The sequence below is a fragment of the Ovis canadensis genome, chromosome 3, assembly GCF_042477335.2.
Source record: "Ovis canadensis isolate MfBH-ARS-UI-01 breed Bighorn chromosome 3, ARS-UI_OviCan_v2, whole genome shotgun sequence".
In the NCBI taxonomy this organism is placed as follows: domain Eukaryota; kingdom Metazoa; phylum Chordata; class Mammalia; order Artiodactyla; family Bovidae; genus Ovis; species Ovis canadensis.
The window spans coordinates 185,077,354-185,095,633 of record NC_091247.1 but is presented as its reverse complement, the minus strand read 5'-3'; the positions used below and the strand labels follow the sequence as shown (position 1 = coordinate 185,095,633).

General features: G+C 50.3%; 1 protein-coding gene across 1 annotated transcript; it reads right to left on the bottom strand.

Moving 5' to 3' along the window:
- Positions 1-3,967: 3,967 nt before the first annotated feature.
- On the bottom strand, positions 3,968-5,713 carry LOC138436381 (probable inactive protein kinase DDB_G0270444). The gene is made up of 4 exons (XM_069581983.1): positions 5,003-5,713; positions 4,760-4,900; positions 4,517-4,657; positions 3,968-4,414 (listed from the first exon to the last, which is right to left on the bottom strand). Exons 1-4 carry the CDS (start codon positions 5,711-5,713, stop codon positions 3,968-3,970), a joined length of 1,440 nt encoding a protein of 479 aa, XP_069438084.1.
- Positions 5,714-18,280: the final 12,567 nt, after the last annotated feature.

The following is an 18,280-nucleotide window of genomic DNA, read 5'->3' as shown; positions in this document are numbered from 1 at the left end:
ACATTAGTGTTCAGTCTGCCTCTATGTCTGCTCAAATATTTGAGCCCAATTGGGCCAGTTGTGGAAATTACCTGGGCTTGGTTATGTCATCTATAAAATGGGTATGCTATGCTAGGTCCACAGAGTGACAAACGTACAAAGATGGTCTTGGCCTTTGACTGTAAATAGTGGTTTGCTCTTCTTGTCTCTGTGTGGTCTTCGGATTCCTCAGGGAAGTTAAGGAAGATGGGGTAGATGGAGGTGGAGGGACTAGATGGAGGACTCAGCACTTACAGACTCCTTGACTGTGATCAGTCCCCTATCCGGAGGATGTGGAATATATAGACCTCAGAAAGGCTTTGGGGACATACTCAAGACCACCCAGCTGGCAAGTGGCAGAATCCCAGCCCAGTGTTCTTTCCTCACCTAGACTTTGCTTCTAGGAACTGGCTTAGCCCAGGAGGGTTTGTGCTCAGCTTGATGCACAGAGGCTGTGAGACTTGAGCTGGCTGTGAACTTCGCAGCAGGAGGTGGGCAGGGTGGTACATTTCATCTGGATAGCTTGGGTCAGGAGGACTTAGGCCATGGGGCTGGTTCCTTCACCCCCATCCTGGAAACATGGCAGGTGGCCAGCTTTAACCTGGCCCAGGAACCCATTACCTGCTGCTTCAGCCCAGTTCTCTGCCATGAGTGGGTCATGCTCCACTGACCATGTCCCCATCTTGAGGGGAGCTGTATATGGAGCTGTGGGGCCCCAGGAGACCCATCTGCCCCTGCCCCCCCACCACCAGTGCAGAGTGGCTCAGGCAGTAAACAGGTGCGCATAAGGAATGGATGCCCAAGGAAGCTTCACGTGGCAACAGGACACCTTCTGCGTGTGCTCACTTTCCTAGGCTTCCTCCCCCCCCCCCGCCCCCCGTTTGCACTACCGTCTCATATGGACCAGTTATCATAGCCATCTCTTTCCTTACTGGGCTCTCTTATCACCCTCCCTCTCTCATAACCCATGGCCACTGTCATCTTTTCCTAAAAATGCCATCCCTTGCTCAAGAATTTTCAATGGCTCCCCACTTCTTGAGATATAAAATCTAAACCCCTTAGCCCAGTACCTAAGGCCTCCAACCAGGATCTGATTCCCACTGTGCCACACCATTAGCCTGAATTTCAGCCAATCAAACCACTTCTGGGTCCCTCAAGAAGCTTGGATTCCCCTCCTCCAGTCCTTTGTGATGCTAACCCTTCTACCTTTTTCTCTACCTTTTTTTTTCTATCTACTCTTTGAACTTCTACACAGGCTTCAAACCACAGTGTCCACACCTCTTCTGACAAAGCCTCCTTGCCTTTCTCATGGTGTGAATCTCATCCTGCTCTGGGCTCCTGTGGCAACAAAACCTGGCTCTTGCACCCTGGGTAATTGGCCAGTCCTTTAACCCTCAGTTCCTTCATCTGTAAAGTGGGTGTTATACTTAAGCTACCTCATGGATTATTGGGAGGATCATAGAATGTATCATAAAGGGTCTCCCACCACGGGGCCTTGCATACAGTGGTCTCTGTCACGGTTACTTCCTCTCTGGCCTGTGACACATCCTGCCTCATGTTTTGGACACATGCCTCATCTCCCCTACTTGCATGTGAGCTCCTTGGAGAGCGGACAGAGCCTGATTCATCTCTGTGTTCCCACATCATTAAGGCCAGCATCTTGCACACTGTGAGTTTTTAATAAATGCTTATTGAATTGTGCTCAGCTGAACAGCCTCAGAGCAGAAGAAATGCACAAGTTCTCCTTGGAGACAAGATGAAGGGGAGGGCAGACATGGGGAGGCAGATTAGTTTGGTCCTAACAGCTACCACTTTCAGGAGGGGAAATGGAGGCTCAGGGAGACTGTTCAAAGCCAGGCAGCCAATAAGGGGCTGAGTTGGGATCTCAGAGACATTTCTTCAAAGGGAAATCAGACATTTACCCAATCAGTGTGCGTTCACATCCTTGGCCACTTTTCCAGAACAGTGTTTTCTATCCCTGAATCACCCGGGGTGGTGATGGGGGGGCGTAGCTTTTAAATGATAACAAAGCACAAGCTTCCACTTGGAGATGCTGATTTAATTGCTCTGGGGTTGGGCCTGATATCCACACTGTTTAGAGCTCCCCTAGGTGATTCTAATGTGCAGCCAGAGTTGCTAGAGCAGTGGTTGGACTAGTAGAATCACAGCATCTAGGACTTGCGACAAATACAGGCCTCACCCCTGATCCACCAAATCTGAAGCTGTAGAGCTGATTTTAACCAGGCTCCTAGTAATTCCCATGCCAAAGTTTGAGGACCAGTGACCAGAAGATTAGAACTGGCAAAACCTTATATGTCATGTGACTCAGACTTCTTATCTTGCAAACAAACATGGTTTGTGGCTTGACCAAACTCAACACATGTTAATGACAGGCAAACCCAGAGCCAGGTTCTGACTCCTCTTTCCTGGCTGAATGCACCATCCAGGGCCACGCAGCCCCTAAGTGGGTCTCCAGCCCTGGCAGGCCTTGGCATCTAAATCAGCCTTGAGCCTTGAGCAGAGGACAGTGGGTTACCAGTGTACAAGCCCAGCCGGATCAAAGGCACAGGGTCAGGTGCCAGTAAGTGCAGAGAACAGCAAGTAATGGTAAACTGGTGCCACACCTGGCATTTCAGGATCCTGCCGTACAGCTCTGGAGGGGGAGGAATGAGGACACCGGGTCTCCCCCAGGTCAGAGGTCAGCAGGAGCACAGTTGGACCAGTCACGTCCTGTGCCCTACTCCTCTCCTGGCCACTTCCGCCTCCTGCTAAGCAGAGAGGTGCTACTTGTTATATAATGTGCATGTGTGCTAAGTCACTCCAGCTGTATCTAACTCTTTGTGACCCACCCCATGAACTATATAGCCTGTCAGGTTCCTCTGTCTGTGAGATTCTCCATGCAAGAATACTGGAATGGGTTGCCATACCCTTCTCCAGGGGATCTTCCTGACCCTAGGATCGAACCCGCGTCTCCTGTGGCTCCTGCATTGCAAGTGGACTCTTTACCACTGAGGCAACGGGAGAGCCCTGTCGCATAGCAGGTATCCAGTAAAAGTTCAATAAATGAATGCCTGAATGAATGGTTTTCTTTTTTTTACAACAAGAATATTGGGCCAGATCCCCTCTGAAGCTCCATCTGATTCCACATTTCTAAGTTGAATAAATCCCACCATAAGGTGATTCAGGTGCCTTCTAGCATGTATAGTTTTCATGAGATTTAGAAAAAGGCACATCTTCTAGGCAGAGGCAGCCCCTCTCTGAGGCTCACAGCTTTGGGAGGGAGAAACACAAGCTGAATTTCCTCAGCTGAGTGCACTTGAGCAGTGAGCAAGCTGCACGACCATAGAGGGCAGCCCCTAGTGAAAGTTTTTTGGGGAGCAGTGATGACCAGGAGGGTGTGATCAGGCCAAGCTGAGGCTGTGGCCAGAAAAGAAAAAACTAGAATGAACCAGAGACATTAACCACAGCAAGGATCGTTTATGCAGCCCCCACTTCTCGCAGGCACGGGGTTAATCCTGCTAACAAGAGAACCCATTTTAACTAGGCCACATCACTATGTGGGGATGGCACTAGTATCCTCATTTGTAAATGAGGAAATTGAGGCTTAAAGACATGTGGGTGAGGAAGACCTTGCACGGGCATTAAGTCCCCTTGCTCTCCACATATGCTCCCAGTGAGGTAAGCAGGGAAGGCTTTTTGTTCCTGTTTTAGAGGTGACAGAACTGAAGCTTAGAGATGTCAAATGACTTGCCCAAAGTCACTTGAAAAGTAAGAGGCAGAGCCTGGATTGAAAAATATCTAGGCCTTTGAACAACTAGTCCTTTGATCTTTCTATGGTACCTTTATTTCTTTCTTAAGGCTTGGCCTGAACATGCTATTATAAGCTGTCTCATCTGTGCACCCATCTGCCCATCATCATATCATCATCACTATTATCTGCTTATCTCTGTCACCTCTTCATCATCAACATCATCTCCCTCTCCTCCATCATCACCATCTCCATCATCTCCTCCATCACCATCTCCATCATCATCTCCATCATCTCCTCCTTCATCTCCTCCATCATCTCCTCCATCATCATTTCCATTATCTCCCCCATCATCACCATCTCCATCATCTCCTCCATCACCATCTCCATCATCATCTCCATCATCTCCTCCTTCATCTCCTCCATCATCATTTCCATTATCTCCCCCATCATCACCATCTCCATCATCTCCTCCATCACCATCTCCATCATCATTTCCATCATCTCCTCCATCACCATCATTTCCATTATCTCCTCCATCATCATCTCCATCACCATCTCCATCATCTCCTCCATCATTTCCATTATCTCCCCCATCATCACCATCACCATCATCTCCTCCATCACCATCTCCATCATCTCCATCATCTCCTCCATCATCATCTCCATCATCTCCTCCTTCATCACCATCTCCATCATCTCCTCCATCATCACCATCTCCATCATCTCCTCCATCATCTCCTCCATCACCATCTCCATCATCTCCTCCATCATCATCTCCATCATCTCCTCCTTCATCATCATCTCTATCATCTCCCCCATCATCAGCATCTCCATCATCTCCTCCATCATCTCCTCCATCATCTCCTCCATCATCAGCATCTCCATCATCTCCTCCATCATCATCTCCATCATCTCCTCCTTCATCACCATCTCCATCATCTCCTCCATCATCACCATCTCCATCATCTCCTCCATCATCTCCTCCATCACCATCTCCATCATCTCCTCCATCATCATCTCCATCATCTCCTCCTTCATCATCATCTCTATCATCTCCCCCATCATCAGCATCTCCATCATCTCCTCCATCATCTCCTCCATCATCTCCTCCATCATCAGCATCTCCATCATCTCCTCCATCATCATCTCCATCATCTCCTCCTTCATCACCATCTCCATCATCTCCTCCATCATCACCATCTCCATCATCTCCTCCATCATCTCCTCCATCACCATCTCCATCATCTCCTCCATCATCATCTCCATCATCTCCTCCTTCATCATCATCTCTATCATCTCCCCCATCATCAGCATCTCCATCATCTCCTCCATCATCTCCTCCATCATCTCCTCCATCATCAGCATCTCCATCATCTCCTCCATCATCATCTCCGTCATCTCCCCCATCATCACCATCTCCATCATCTCCTCGTTCATCATCATCTCCATCATCTTCTCCTTCATCATCTCCATCATCTCCCCCATCATCACCATCTCCATCATCTCCTCCATCATCTCCTCCATCATCATTTCCATTATCTCCCCCATCATCACCATCTCCATCATCTCCTCCATCACCATCTCCATCATCTCCTCCATCATCAGCATCTCCATCATCTCCTCCATCATCATCTCTATCATCTCCCCCATCATCACCATTTCCATCATCTCCTCCATCATCTCCTCCATCATCACCATCTCCATCATCTCCTCCATCATCTCCTCCATCACCATCTCCATCATCTCCTCCATCATCTCCTCCATCACCATCTCCATCATCTCCTCCATCATCAGCATCTCCATCATCTCCCCCATCATCACCATCTCCATCATCTCCTCCATCACCATCTCCATCATCTCCCCCATCATCACCCTCTCCATCATCTCCTCCATCACCATCTCCATCATCTCCTCCATCACCATCTCCATCATCTCCTTACTCATCATCTCTGTTATCATACCTATTACCATTATCATCATCATCATCTCCCAAGCTCATGGAACCTCTGCTCCTCTCCAGATATTTATTGGGCCCCTTAGGCTTGACTTGGTGTAGTCCAGGTGGAAGCAGAAGGGCAACCCAACTTCCTTTAGCCTTGTCCTTTGGATAGGATTCCACTGATGTCTTCCCCATCCTCTGTCACATCTGATCCTCCCACAGCCCTGGAAAGCAGAACAAAACATGACACAGAGGAAAAGTTGAGACGGAAGAGGTTCAATGGTAATGGAAGAACAATAGGTCTTCCAGCTTAATATTTATCAGTTGCTTCTCTTAGGCGAGTCTCAAGATGGGAGTGGGCAGGCCTCACCAAGCATGCTGCACAATTAACTGCTTTAACTTTTCAACAACCCTTAATTTTCTGCACAAGGAAGACTGAGGCTCAGAGACGTGAAGCCCCTTTAACCAAAGGGTGCCAACGACTTTGGGAGTTAGCATGGCTCTCTGGATCCTGACAGCCAACCGGGCTGCAGGTCTAGCACCTCTCATCTACAGAGAAGAGCCTTTAAACCCTCAACTCAAGAGAGATTACAGGAGGCCAAACTCACAAAAACTCAGCCAAACACTGTGCGACCAGGTTTCACCTCTGATTCTAGCATTACTCCCTGTGAGTAATGGGGCAGAGAGGTGCTTGAGTTCTCACTTTTTCCACTGGCACCCACTCCCCCCTCCCTATCACTGTCCACCCCTTCATTCAACTCTTGAGCCAGGTGTGGTAGAAAGGAAACAAGCTTGGCCACCAAATGATCTTGGATTTAAATCCTGGCACTGCCTCTCGCCATATCTCAACCTTGGATGAGCTAGCTCTCTGCTTGATGGTGTCTGCCTCAGCTTCCTCATCTGTCAAATGGGCTGTTATGAGGAGTCACTCATGCCATCATTCAGTCATTCAACAGACACTTAGAGAACACCTGGCTAGTAGTCTGGAGAGAGCCTGTGATTTGTGGAATGCACTGGGGTTGACCAGAGACAGTTTCAAGCAGAGGAAATAGGACATGCAAAGGAAGAGAAAGAGTCGCCCAGTGGAAGAACAGAAATACACTCAGTTTGGCAGGAAAGCCAGGAGAGGGAAAATAGTACAAGATGAGGCTCAGGAGAAAAGGAGGGGCCGGATGTGCTGAGCAGGAGGGGCCGGATGTGCTGAGCAGCATTTGGCAAACAGTAGGCACTCAATCAATGTGAGTTGCCTTTCCCTGAGCCTGGAGCTGAACCCCAAGCCCCAGGTGCAGACTGATGCTCGTGGAGAGTGGGGAGTCTATTTCCTCTCCTGGTTGGTACCCGGCACTTCTCCTAATGCCACATAATACAGTGAGCTCATTACCTCTGAGTGCTGAGCTGGGAAGCAGGGGGTAGAGGTTTGCCAACTAACTTGGATCTGCCAGAAATAGAATCCAGTGTTCCGGGATGCTAATGACCTTGGCCTTGGTGTATTTCTCTTTCCTTTAGTGGTCTCCTGCTGATGGGGCTGTTTGAAGAAGAGGAAAGCAGGGTAGTGGAAGCCAAGCCAAGCCAAACCAGCCGTGTAGATCCCCAGCTTCAGCCCCATGCAGATGAACCATGAGCCTCACTCTGCACACCAAATGTGCTTCTGTAAAGTTGTGCATAAGCCAAATTTGTTGTACTTCACATCTTACAGTCCATCTGGGTTCCGTGATCCCTGTCAACTTCTTGCAGAAGTTTGCCTATAAGTATGGCCACTCACAGTTCTTCCCGGGGAGAAGTGGAGTCTATTTCCTCCCTACTGGAGTCTGGGTGACTTGCTTTGACCAAGACAATATGGCAGAAGTGACACCATGCCACTTCTGGGCCTGGAAGCTTCTGCTCTCACTGTCTCAGAATCCAGCCACCACGTAGTAAGGAAATCCAGGCTGCCCTGGGGGAAGGAGAAACCAGGGGGTGAGAAAAGTCATGTGGAGGATGAAAGGCTACGTGACACACCCTTCTAGATCTTTCAGGCCACAAGCTGAATGCAGCTGCCTGCATGTCCAGCCCATTCCCTGTCTTGTTGGCACTGGGTACTTCTCTTGTCTCATCCACGTGAGCCGTGTCCAGCCTACCAGAGGAGCAAGAAGAATCACAAAACCATTGTTATTTTAAGCCCCAACTTTTGGGATAGTCTGTTACATAACAAAAGACAACAGAAATAGATCCATTTGCTTTTTGTCTTCTCTCAAGCCTCAATTTTGACCGCAGTGTCTGCAAAGATATACAGGCCCATCAAATAGCAGAAAGAAAACTGATTTATTCTGGGCCAACCATGAATATCCAGTGAATCCTTATTTTCCCCACTAGGTCACTTTGTTTAGTATCAAAGATGCCTCAGAAGAATGCCTGTGGGTCCCTTCTGCCTCTCCGTTCCTTCTCCCAACTCACTCCGCCTCAAATTCTGGGATCTTTTTAAGCCCTCCCTCCCCTGGGATCCTGCCTCAATTTTGGAAAAAACATACAAGGCCTATGAGTTGCTGACTGTTTTCTAGAATATTCTTAACATTGTGTTCTGAGCAAAGGTGTCTTACAGATTTTTCAGAGGCTGCAAGGTAGGTGAACCCTCCACTTGCTAATATACCATCCCCTCTCATGACATCACGAATGTGCAGGTGTGCTTATAGAGACCTTCGCCTTGCTGTCTTATTCTTCTCTCACAGGAAGAATGAGGGACAGCCCGGAAACATGTTTGTCACTATGCCCTTCCCCCAGGAACTGCACACTCCTGGAATGTGACCACTTTTCAGAGATGCCACCAATCAGAGCCAAGAGCTGGAGCTCAGAGATGGGTAGGCTGCTAATCCCCAGAAGCAGCTTCAGTGTTTCCCTGCTCAGCTCAGACTCACTTCCCAGCCTGGGGGTCCCTGCCTGCTCTGATGTTTTACTGGACTCAGAGATGAGTGAATGAACTTCATGAGAGAATGGTGGGATGGTTGAGTAAATGAATGAAACGGTAGATGAATGAGTGGATATCCAATGACTGCTACGATATCCAGTTTAGCCACCAGGCCAACAGGTCCTGTCCCATTCCATAGCTTAGATCCAGACACATGATGGCTGCAACCTCTGCCTCTTTGAGGGGCCATGGGAGCATCTCATGCTGTGCAGAAAAGCAAGTCTCCTAGACACTTTCTCCTCTTCCCACCCAAGGCTGTATCACTAAGATTAGGGTTATTAAACTGTAAGCCACCGAAAATCCAAAATAAAAGTGGGTTACAGCAGAGAGTTTATTTCCTACTCAGGTAAATAATTTCTGGAGGTGAAGGAGCTGATCCACAGGGCCAGAGGTCTAGGCTTCTTCCAGCTTTCTGCTGTAATGTGCTTGAATCATCTGGAAACCAACTACCGCCCCCCTAACCCCAGACACCCTGATCCATGGAAAAATTGTCTTCCACAAAACCAGTCCCTGGTGCCAAAAAGGTTGGGGACCGCAGCTCTGAGCCATCCCCACCTCTGCCTGAATGCTTGCCCAAACAGGGAATGAGAATCTCCTAGTGGGCTGCCCCAAGGTTTCTGTTCTCTTGTCTATCCCCTTTGGGCGAGCACAGCTGGGCCCACTCAGACTTGGCAGGAGCACCACATGGGAGAGTGCCAGGGTATACAGTCACCAGCTCTTCTTACAGATGAAACTAAGGTCCAGAATGGCGGGGGTGCTGGGGTGGCCAAGGTCACACAGTGAGCTGAGGACTGAGCTGAAACTAGAATCAAGCCTGATTCGTAGCCCAGTGCCTTCCTGCCTTGGCCCTGCCTCAGGTCTTGCTCCTCCTGGCAGATTTTAAAATGCTCTCTTCATAACGACAACAGGCATGGACCTCCGTGAAGGCTGTAGTGTCCCACGAGGTGATTCTAGTGCATTACATTTATCATGCACTTTTCTATTATTATTATGTCAGCTCCACCTCAGATCATAAGGCGTCAGATCCCAGAGGCTGGGGACCTCTGCCTTAGAGAGGATATAAAAGCGCACTGGGAGGGCTCCTCTAGTGGCTCAGTGGTAAAGAATCCACCTGCCAACGCGGGAGACACAGGTTCCATCCCTGATCTGGGAAGATCCCGCCTACCACGGAACAACTAAGCCCATGTACCACAACCATTGAGCCTGCGTTCTAGAATCTGGGAGTGGCGACTACTGAGCCCATGTGATACGACTACTGAAGCCCAAGCGCCCCAGAGCCTGTGCTCCGCAAGAGAAGCCACCACAATGAGAAGCCCGTGCACTGCCGCTGGAGAGGGGCCTCTGCTCGCTGTAATGAAGACCCAGCACAGCCAAGAATAAATCAATAGAGTTATTGTCTAAATAAAAAAATAAAAGCCTAATGGTGACTTGGAGTGATGGCCGCTGGGGCCTCTTGCAATAGACTCCAGGAAACTAGGAGCAGTTCAAAGGCAACAGCAGGTCAGATGCAGGAAGACATCTGGTTTGGAAGCTGTGCTGTCCGGAAGTTCAGGGTAAAGAGGCCTATGTGGTGAGGCTGGGTTGCGTGGAGAGGTTTCTGCAAGAGGCAGCATTGAATGGGTGAAGGCATCTCAGCCCCTTCCAGCAGTCTAGCTGTCAGACAACCTGATGCTGGCCAAGTCACTGAGCCTCCCCAAGCCTCAGTTTCCCCATCTGTAAAAGGGGGATGCTGAGAGAATCCAGGAGAACGCACGGCTGGCACAGTGCTCAGCACACAGCAGGGCCTCAATATCACCGTGCTCTGGTCCTGTTGTGTCTGCAGAAGGAGACACGCCCTCCTCTCTGCTCGTGACCATGGAATCCTGGATCTCACCACCCAAGCCCAGGGAAGCCACCTGCCCGCTGTCATCCTGAAACCAGTCCCAGACCTGCTTTCTCTCTCCATCTTGCCTGACAAGCCCTCAGAGTCACTCCTGGTTTTTTCTATTTTTTTTTCTTCCTCATTGTCCCCTGGGGGCCTTTTAATTTCTTCCTCTGTATCATAAACACAAAACAAGTGTTTAAACGTCTGCCTCGAAGGCGATCTGGGAAGCAGAGCCACTCTTACATAAAGACCAGATGAAGCCCACGCTCGCCAGAAGGACCATCTGCACGCTCGCTCTGCCACCCATCCCTCCCATCTCCTCCACTTGGGAACCGCTGTTAGTTCATAATTAAGGACTCTAGCGAGGAGCTAGAGGGAGCAGCCGTGACGGGGAGCCTAATGTAGGTTAATCGCCCAGTTGCCCTGGCCTTGGGTGGCCACTGCTGCAAATCAGAACTCACCCTCCCTCCAGGCACACTTCCCAAGTCCATGGTCCTCCCACCTGGGGTCCTGGCGGTGGAGGAGAAGCCCTGCTCTGGCAGAAAAGCTGGAGTCGAGGGAGACAATAGAGCTTAATGATTACTCTCTCAGATGCTGGGGACAAATAGCCTGGGTGTGGCTCTCAGCACCCCTTCTCCTGACTTGTGTAACTGTACAGTACATCACTGGGCCTCTCTGAACCTCAGTTTCCCCATCTGCAAAAATGGGAATAATACTGATAGCTACTTTACAGTTCTGTTGTGATTCATTGAGATGGTACCTGCAAAGTGGTTAGCTTAGGGTCTGCTTTAATAAAGAAATGTCTGTGTGTCAAGGAGGAGGAGTTTATTATCATTAGGGAGTGAGTGGCCCTTCCTGAGTGGCCGGCTCGGCTGGGGAGAGGCCTGACACTGGCTAGCCTCAGGCTTCATGGCCACACATCCCAGGAGGGTGGGACATAGGGAGGGAAACAGTGTTAGGTTTTGGTGTGCACAGTGAAAAATCAAACTTTGGCCAGTATCAGCTTTGCATGGCTAATCCTAACATGACTGGCTACTGAGTATCCACGTTACTATTAAGCCGTTTGTTGTTCAGTCGCTCAGTCATGTCCCATCCTGTGATTCCATGGACTGCAGCACACTAGGCTTCCCTGTCCTTCACTATCTCCTGGAGTTTGCTCAATCTCATGTCCATTGAGTCGATGATGCCATCCAACCATCTCATCCTCTGTCGCCCCCTTCTGCTCATGTCCTCAATCTTTCCAGCATCAGGGTCTTTTCCAGTGAGTTGGCTCTTCATATCAGGTGGCCAAAGTAGTAAACCATTGTGCTGTGTTTAATCGCTCCATCGTGTCCGACTCCATGTGACCCCCATGGATGGTAGCCTGCCAGGGTCCTCTGTCCATGGGGGTTCTCCAGGCAAGAATACTGAAGTGTGGGTTGCTATTTCCTTCTCCACAGGATCTTCCCAACCCAGGAATCAAACCCAGGTCTCCTGCATTGCAGAGACCACATTCTTTACCGTCTGAGCCACCAGGGAAGACTTTACTCTCTGAGCCACCCGATTAAACCATTAGCTGGATGAAAACAATTTTTTAAACAAAAGGGTCATTAAATTGCAGTGTTAAAAATTGGTAGGATGACCTGGAAAAGTACTTGCCATGCCTCTAAGGGCAGATAATGAGAGATCTTTGTTTAAACTGCACTAGGAACATGGAGTCAAGCAGGTTTGGCTTCTCCTGGTTCAGTCACTAACTAACTGGGTAACCTCTGGGCCACCTACGACCTGCCCTCTCTACCTCTCAGGATTACAATGAGACCAATGAGGAAAATATAGATGTGAGCAGGTTCTGGAAAAATACAGAATGACCTGCAGATACTAACTAGGTCTCATTAGTGACAGTTTACCATTTCTCAGTCTATATTAACATAATGGAACAGTCCAGAATACTGGGGTGGGTAGCCATTCCCTTCTCTAGGGGATCTTCCCAACCCAGGGATCGAACCCAGGTCTCCCATATTGTGGGGCAGATTCTTTACCAGCTGAGCCACCAGGGAAGCCCAATATCACGCTAGCTGGGATTTATGAAAGACACAGCACACCTGTAGTTTGCAAGCACACAGCGCATGCGTGTATGCACACAGACAATGTGAGTGGGGTCTGCACAGTGTTGGGGGCAGTGAGTTCTGTCTGGGATCACTAGGTAGTGTTACTGGGATCACTTGGGATGGTGAATCTCATGGTGAGCCTAGAAGAACTCCTGGGGGACAGAACTGGACCGGCGACTCTTGGAGCAGGCGGTGCTCACTCAGGGTGAGCTGGACATGTCCTCTTCCCCACCCCACCCCCACCCCCATTCAGCTAAAGATGGAGGGAGCTACTCCTTCCGGGCTGGCCTCTGTCTCCCCACCAGCCCCCACCCCGTGCCCTGGTCTTCCAAAGAGACAGGTACATGCACCCAGATCGAGTCCTGGAGAACGACCAAGGCCAGGGCTGACCTCAGGCTGCAGGTGTCTGTTGCTGCTGAATAAATCATGGTCGGGCCCAATCAAGTATCTTGCCCCAGAGACAGGCTCTCTGCCTCCCAGATGCTGTCACCCACCAGGAAGCCAGGTGGCACTTATGTGACCCTTCCTCAACAGATGGAGAACAGTGTGCGAGCCTCCCACCTGCTCAGGCTTACGTTTCCCAGGCTGGAACCAGCCTCTGTAGTGATCCGCTCAAAGCCCCACAGATGGCCGCTCTGCCCCTGCAGCTCTCGGCTCAGAATCCCTCCCAAGGATCCCCACCCCCACATCCTCACCAGCCCCTTCTCCTGCTACTCCACTAAACGAACTCCTGCTAGAGTCACCCCAGCATCCGTTCAGTCCCTCAGAAAGCTCTGCGCATGTCCACGTCTGCAGCTCTGCCACCGCTCTCCAGACGGTCTTCTTCCCTATCTCTAAAGCCCACCCTGGTTACAGGGCGTTCTGAGGACCGTACCCACAGGACTGAGTTTGGTCAGCTGAACCCCACGTGCCATCAGTCACTCTGAGTCTAAGCCTGTCTGGGGCGATGTCCACAGCCCCAGGGCTTCACACGATGCCAGCACACGGCCCCTCTGCAGGCCCCCATGCTCCCAATATGCCTTCATCACAGCATTCCGCCCGCTCCATCCTCACTCCTGTTTACCTGCCTTGTCCTTCCCTGGACCCGGAGTTCCAGAAGAACAGAGACGTGTCCCCATTGCCTGTCAGTGTCTGTTTATGTCTCCTTTCTATTTTCTGGCTGTGGAATAGAGTAAACCCTTCATCCTGAATGAATGAAAGGAAGAAAGAACGAGTAGATGTATTATTTGTCTGGATGAAAGCCAGATCTCTTCAGACTCCTCCAGTTCATCGAGTCTCTATTTAAGAAACCCTGAAGCCAGCACAACTTCCTATTATTATCTCTTATTCCATCCTTTATATCAGTATCCTTCTCTAAAATGGCTTGGGAGTAGTTTTAACTCAATTCCAGAAAAGATAAATAGCTTATGCCTCACACGGACGAGCAAATAACTCTTAGATTATCTATTTTTGCCCTGGCTTCTTACGTTGACACAGCAATTGAGCTGACGTGGCATTGCACTGATCCAGGATTTTTTTATATATATATAAGATGACCTTTAGAATACTACACATTTTCATGCAGAGAAATTAAACTCTGTAACTTACTCTGGACACCATGTGTGTTTGACTATCTTTTGGCCAAAAGTAACCAAAACTCCAGGGAATAAATAAGGAAGATGGAGGAATAATTACTCATCCTGGTGGTGTGCTGCTGGCGAGTGGGGCATGATTCATTTTCTTGAAAGGGAGGGAAGGAGGACGGGAGACAAAGGGAAGGGGCGGAGGGACAGAAACCCAGACAGAGACAGGGGAGAGAAGGGTGGGCGAGGTATTGTCTGGACCACTGGGGGCACGTCCTGCTCCCTGATCAGGGGGACTCTGGGCTCTCCTGGCCCCAGCTGGCTGTGTCCAGAAGCAAGGGCTGCGTGCTTTCTCACTCCTGTCGCACGCGTTGCATTGCCACCTTCTGGAGAGCTCAACGCTCATCACCTCACGTGACCATCCACGCTCAGGCTGTGGAAGAGCCGATGTGCCATCTTGAGCCTCAGCAGCATTTCTCCCTGTGCTGGTCCAGCGACAGGCAGACAGGTGGCCCGTTCTACCCTCAGTGGCACTCGTGCTTAGCAGGTGTGTGCAGCGGAAAGCAAGCCTGTGGGCTTTGGAGCCAAACCTGAACTCTGCCTCTGGATGGCTCTGAGACATCGAGTCATGACCTTGTTCTTGTTGGGCATCTGCCTCCTAGGCTGGGAAATGGAGGCATAGCAGGGTTCCCCCGCGGGGAGATGATAGGAGCCCTGCAATGGTTAGGAGTGCAGGCTTCCAAGCAGGCAGCACTGGGCTCAAGATCTTATACTGTCACTTTCAAGACAAGTGCATGGACCTCAGTTTCCCCATCTGGAAAATGGAGATGAAAATGATACCTCTCAGAGGATCATTACAAAGATTAGATGAAACCAAGTAGCTGGAGACCACGGGAAAGTAATGATACTGGCCAACACTCACAAAGCAATTACTAAAGACTTACTCTGTGCCAGGCTTTGTTCTGGGATTGATACATATGTCTATGATGTCTAATTCTTACAGCTACTCCCGAGTTCAATAACATCATTACCCCTAGTTTATTGATGAGGAAACAGACTCAGAGATGGGAAGTAACTCTCCCAAGACCATACAGCTGGTTAGCGGCAGAGGCAAATTTTGGACCCAGGCTGTCTGGCTCCAGCCACCAGGTTCTCTCCCTACCCTTTACAACCTCTCAGCGAGGACTTCAGCTGTTTTTCTTCAGAACCCAGACACACTGCAAATGCTTAATGTCAGCTCACTCCCCCTCCCCCATAATCCCCATGTGGAATTGAAATTTGTCCTCTTACAGAGTCTACTTGTGGTCCCAGGACCTGTCTCTAACCATCTCTTCTTTATACTCCATCACAGTCATTCTGCTGCTTGGAGATCAATTAACCAGTTTCCCATCAGCCTCTTCTCCAGGCTAACCTTTGTCCCTATTTCCATGTGCCAGACACTGGGCTGAGCACAAGATAGAGCCTGATCTCTTGGTTCTCTTGCTCCAGTGGATAGATTAGGGGTTCCTTCCCCATTCTGGTGACTCCTTGTGGGACCCTTGCCAGTTTTGCTATGCCCTTGTAAACACTGGGGCCAAGAAATCAGCCCAGCTCTGCTTTGAACCTTCACAGCCACCTAGGAAGTGGTCAAGACAGCAATTATTGTTCCCCTGTAACTGATGAGGTCACTGAGGCCCAGAGAAGGGAAGTGACTTGCTCAAGGACACACAACTGATCTAGGCTTCACAGATTCACGTGTCTGACTTCAGTCTCCTAACTCTTGGGGTGACACTTTCCTTGGATTTGGGGGAGGGAGGAGCGGAAGCTTATCTGGGAAAGGTTAGCACCAGACCTTGACCTACTCGGCTTCTCTACGCACTGAGATTTGCAGGACTTGGCTGGTGGAGGCAAAATTACTGCCTGCCCCAAGTCTTTCCCCAAATCAGTGGACTTGATGCCCTACCTCTGATCTGAAAAACATAAAAGCTAAAAAAAAAAAAATCCCTGAGAAGTTAAAATTAGTTTTCCACCTTCTTCTGCCCCAGAAAGAGCTAACAAATCACCTGGAAGGAATGTTTTCTTTCTGGAAGCTGAGAGGGGTGCTGACGGGGGTGTTGATTTGGGGACTGAAGGGCTGTTTTTCTCCCCAGTCCCATCTTTCATTTCCCACAGAGAAGGTACAGCACTTTATTCTATTTTAGTATTAAAAGCCAAAAGAGAGGTGTTTCTGCTGCAGGCTTGATCCCACCCCGCCCCCCACCATGACAGCATCAAGAGGGACTGGGGCTTAGCACGTGGCTCAGAGGGAGGGAGTCCTGCAGGTCATGTGCCTGGCAATTAAGGCCAGCTCCAGGCAGCAGTGCCAAGAGCGAGAAGGGCTGTTGGGAAACCGGGGAGAGTGCAAGGCTCCTGTTCAGCCCTAGGCCCTGTCCTGACTCTATGGACTGTGAGCCCCTTCCTTTCCTGGCCTGGATCTCAGTTTTCTCTTCTGTAAAGTGGGCTCATACTGCCTACCTGAGTGGAATCAGGTGAGATGGGGAAGACAGGAGAGGGGACTCCCCCCCTCCCTTAAGCAGATGCTATCTCTGAAGTAGCCTCCAGGCAGGGGACAGGGGCACAGTCTTGGTCCCATGTGACCACTTCTGAGGTTGCTCAGCTTCCAGATGTGGGGAATGGAAGCTTGGAAAAGTTACCCATGCTGGTATTCAAGCCTGAGTCTCAGGAACTGCAGGGCCCAAGCTCTTTCTAAACAGCCCAGCTGACTGTACTCTGTGAACTCTTCTTTGCAATGAGCGTGAACGAGCGTTGTTACCAGGCTCACTCCAGAGATGCAGCCTGAGCTCCATGGCTGCCCCTCACACTGCCCTCAGGTCAGAAGCCCTGAAACCCCTCCTGGGAGCAGAACTGCAGGAGGCCCCTCTGTCAGCTCCCATCCATTCCTGCATCCCCACTCCCAGAGATGGTCCTCCTGAATTCCAACCCCTTGGGCAGCAGAGAGCCCTGCACTTCCATGTTACACACAAGAACTGCCCACAGAGAATGAGAGAGGGAGCAGGGGATGGCAGTTTCCATAGCAACGCTAGGTTTCTCATTCCCAGCACATAAAATGCCAAAGCAGGGTTGGGGAGGTGCAGAGAGAGGAGTCTCCTCTCCCTCTCCTGCCCCCGCCATCTCCACCTTGCTAGGTCCCATTCAGATGAGGGAAGCTGAAAGCAGGGGCCCTGGGACACTTGGACCCCATGGTTATTAAACCCACGGGGGCGCTGAGGGTGGCCTGAGGGAGCCTTCAGTTGGCTGCGACCTTGTGCAGAGGGATTTGAGGAAAAAGAGGGGAAGGGGGAGGGGACAAGACTGTCCCCAACTCCTTGCATCCTGGAAGAGAACTGTCCCTTAAGAGTGACCCCTGTCAAATACACAGAGGCTGCTGATACCCCAGGCCGACGCTAGCTCTCATTACAGCCACAGCCCGGACCTTGGGGTCAGGTGAATCTGACACTCAGTCCAGGCCTTGACATTGATCCGACGTGTGGTCTTTGCTCTCTGAGCTTGAGTCCATTTATCTGCAAAATGAGAGCAATGAGAGAATCCAGTCCCTCTAGGGCAGTGCTTGGTACCTTGGAGCACAACAAATGATGCTCCATCTTATTGCTTTGTTATGATTATTAATAATAACATTGACGTCTGAACACCTCCGCCTGGCAGGGAGCCTCCTGCAGCCCTCTGTTCTGCCCGTGTCGCCCACCCGCCCCCGATGAGGACCCTCTGGCCTGGCCAGGTCAGCTGCTCTGCTTCCTGCTGGTACACTTGGCTGAATCAGAAGAATGGTTTGGGGGAGCAACATGGCACCAAAGCGCAGGCCTACCTCCCAGCCTTTGCTCGGGTGCCCTTCTCCTCTGCTGTTCCTTCCCCGTTCCCTGTTCAAATCCTCCCTGATTACACGTCCTCCTCTGGCAGGAAGGCCCGGGGATCTTGCCCTCCCTTGACTTTCCCTTGTATCTTAACTCTAATCATATGTTACTTGGGAGCACCTGTCCTTCATAAGGAACCACATTCCCCATCTCTCTGGGATGAGCCGATATAACATCTGTTGACCATCCTGGGTGTTGGTCACTGAGCAGAGAATTTACAGGTGTCCCCTG

Bases quoted from the DNA above. Each gene is read 5' to 3' on its own strand.
- LOC138436381 (XM_069581983.1), bottom strand. From the start codon at position 5,713: ATGAGTAAGGAGATGATGGAGATGGTGATGGAGGAGATGATGGAGATG. The intron at 4,901-5,002 runs GTGATGGAGGAG...ATGATGGAGGAG, and splicing joins TGGAGGAGATGATGGAGATG to ATGATGGAGATGCTGATGAT. The intron at 4,658-4,759 runs GTGATGGAGGAG...ATGATGGAGGAG, and splicing joins TGGAGGAGATGATGGAGATG to ATGATGGAGATGCTGATGAT.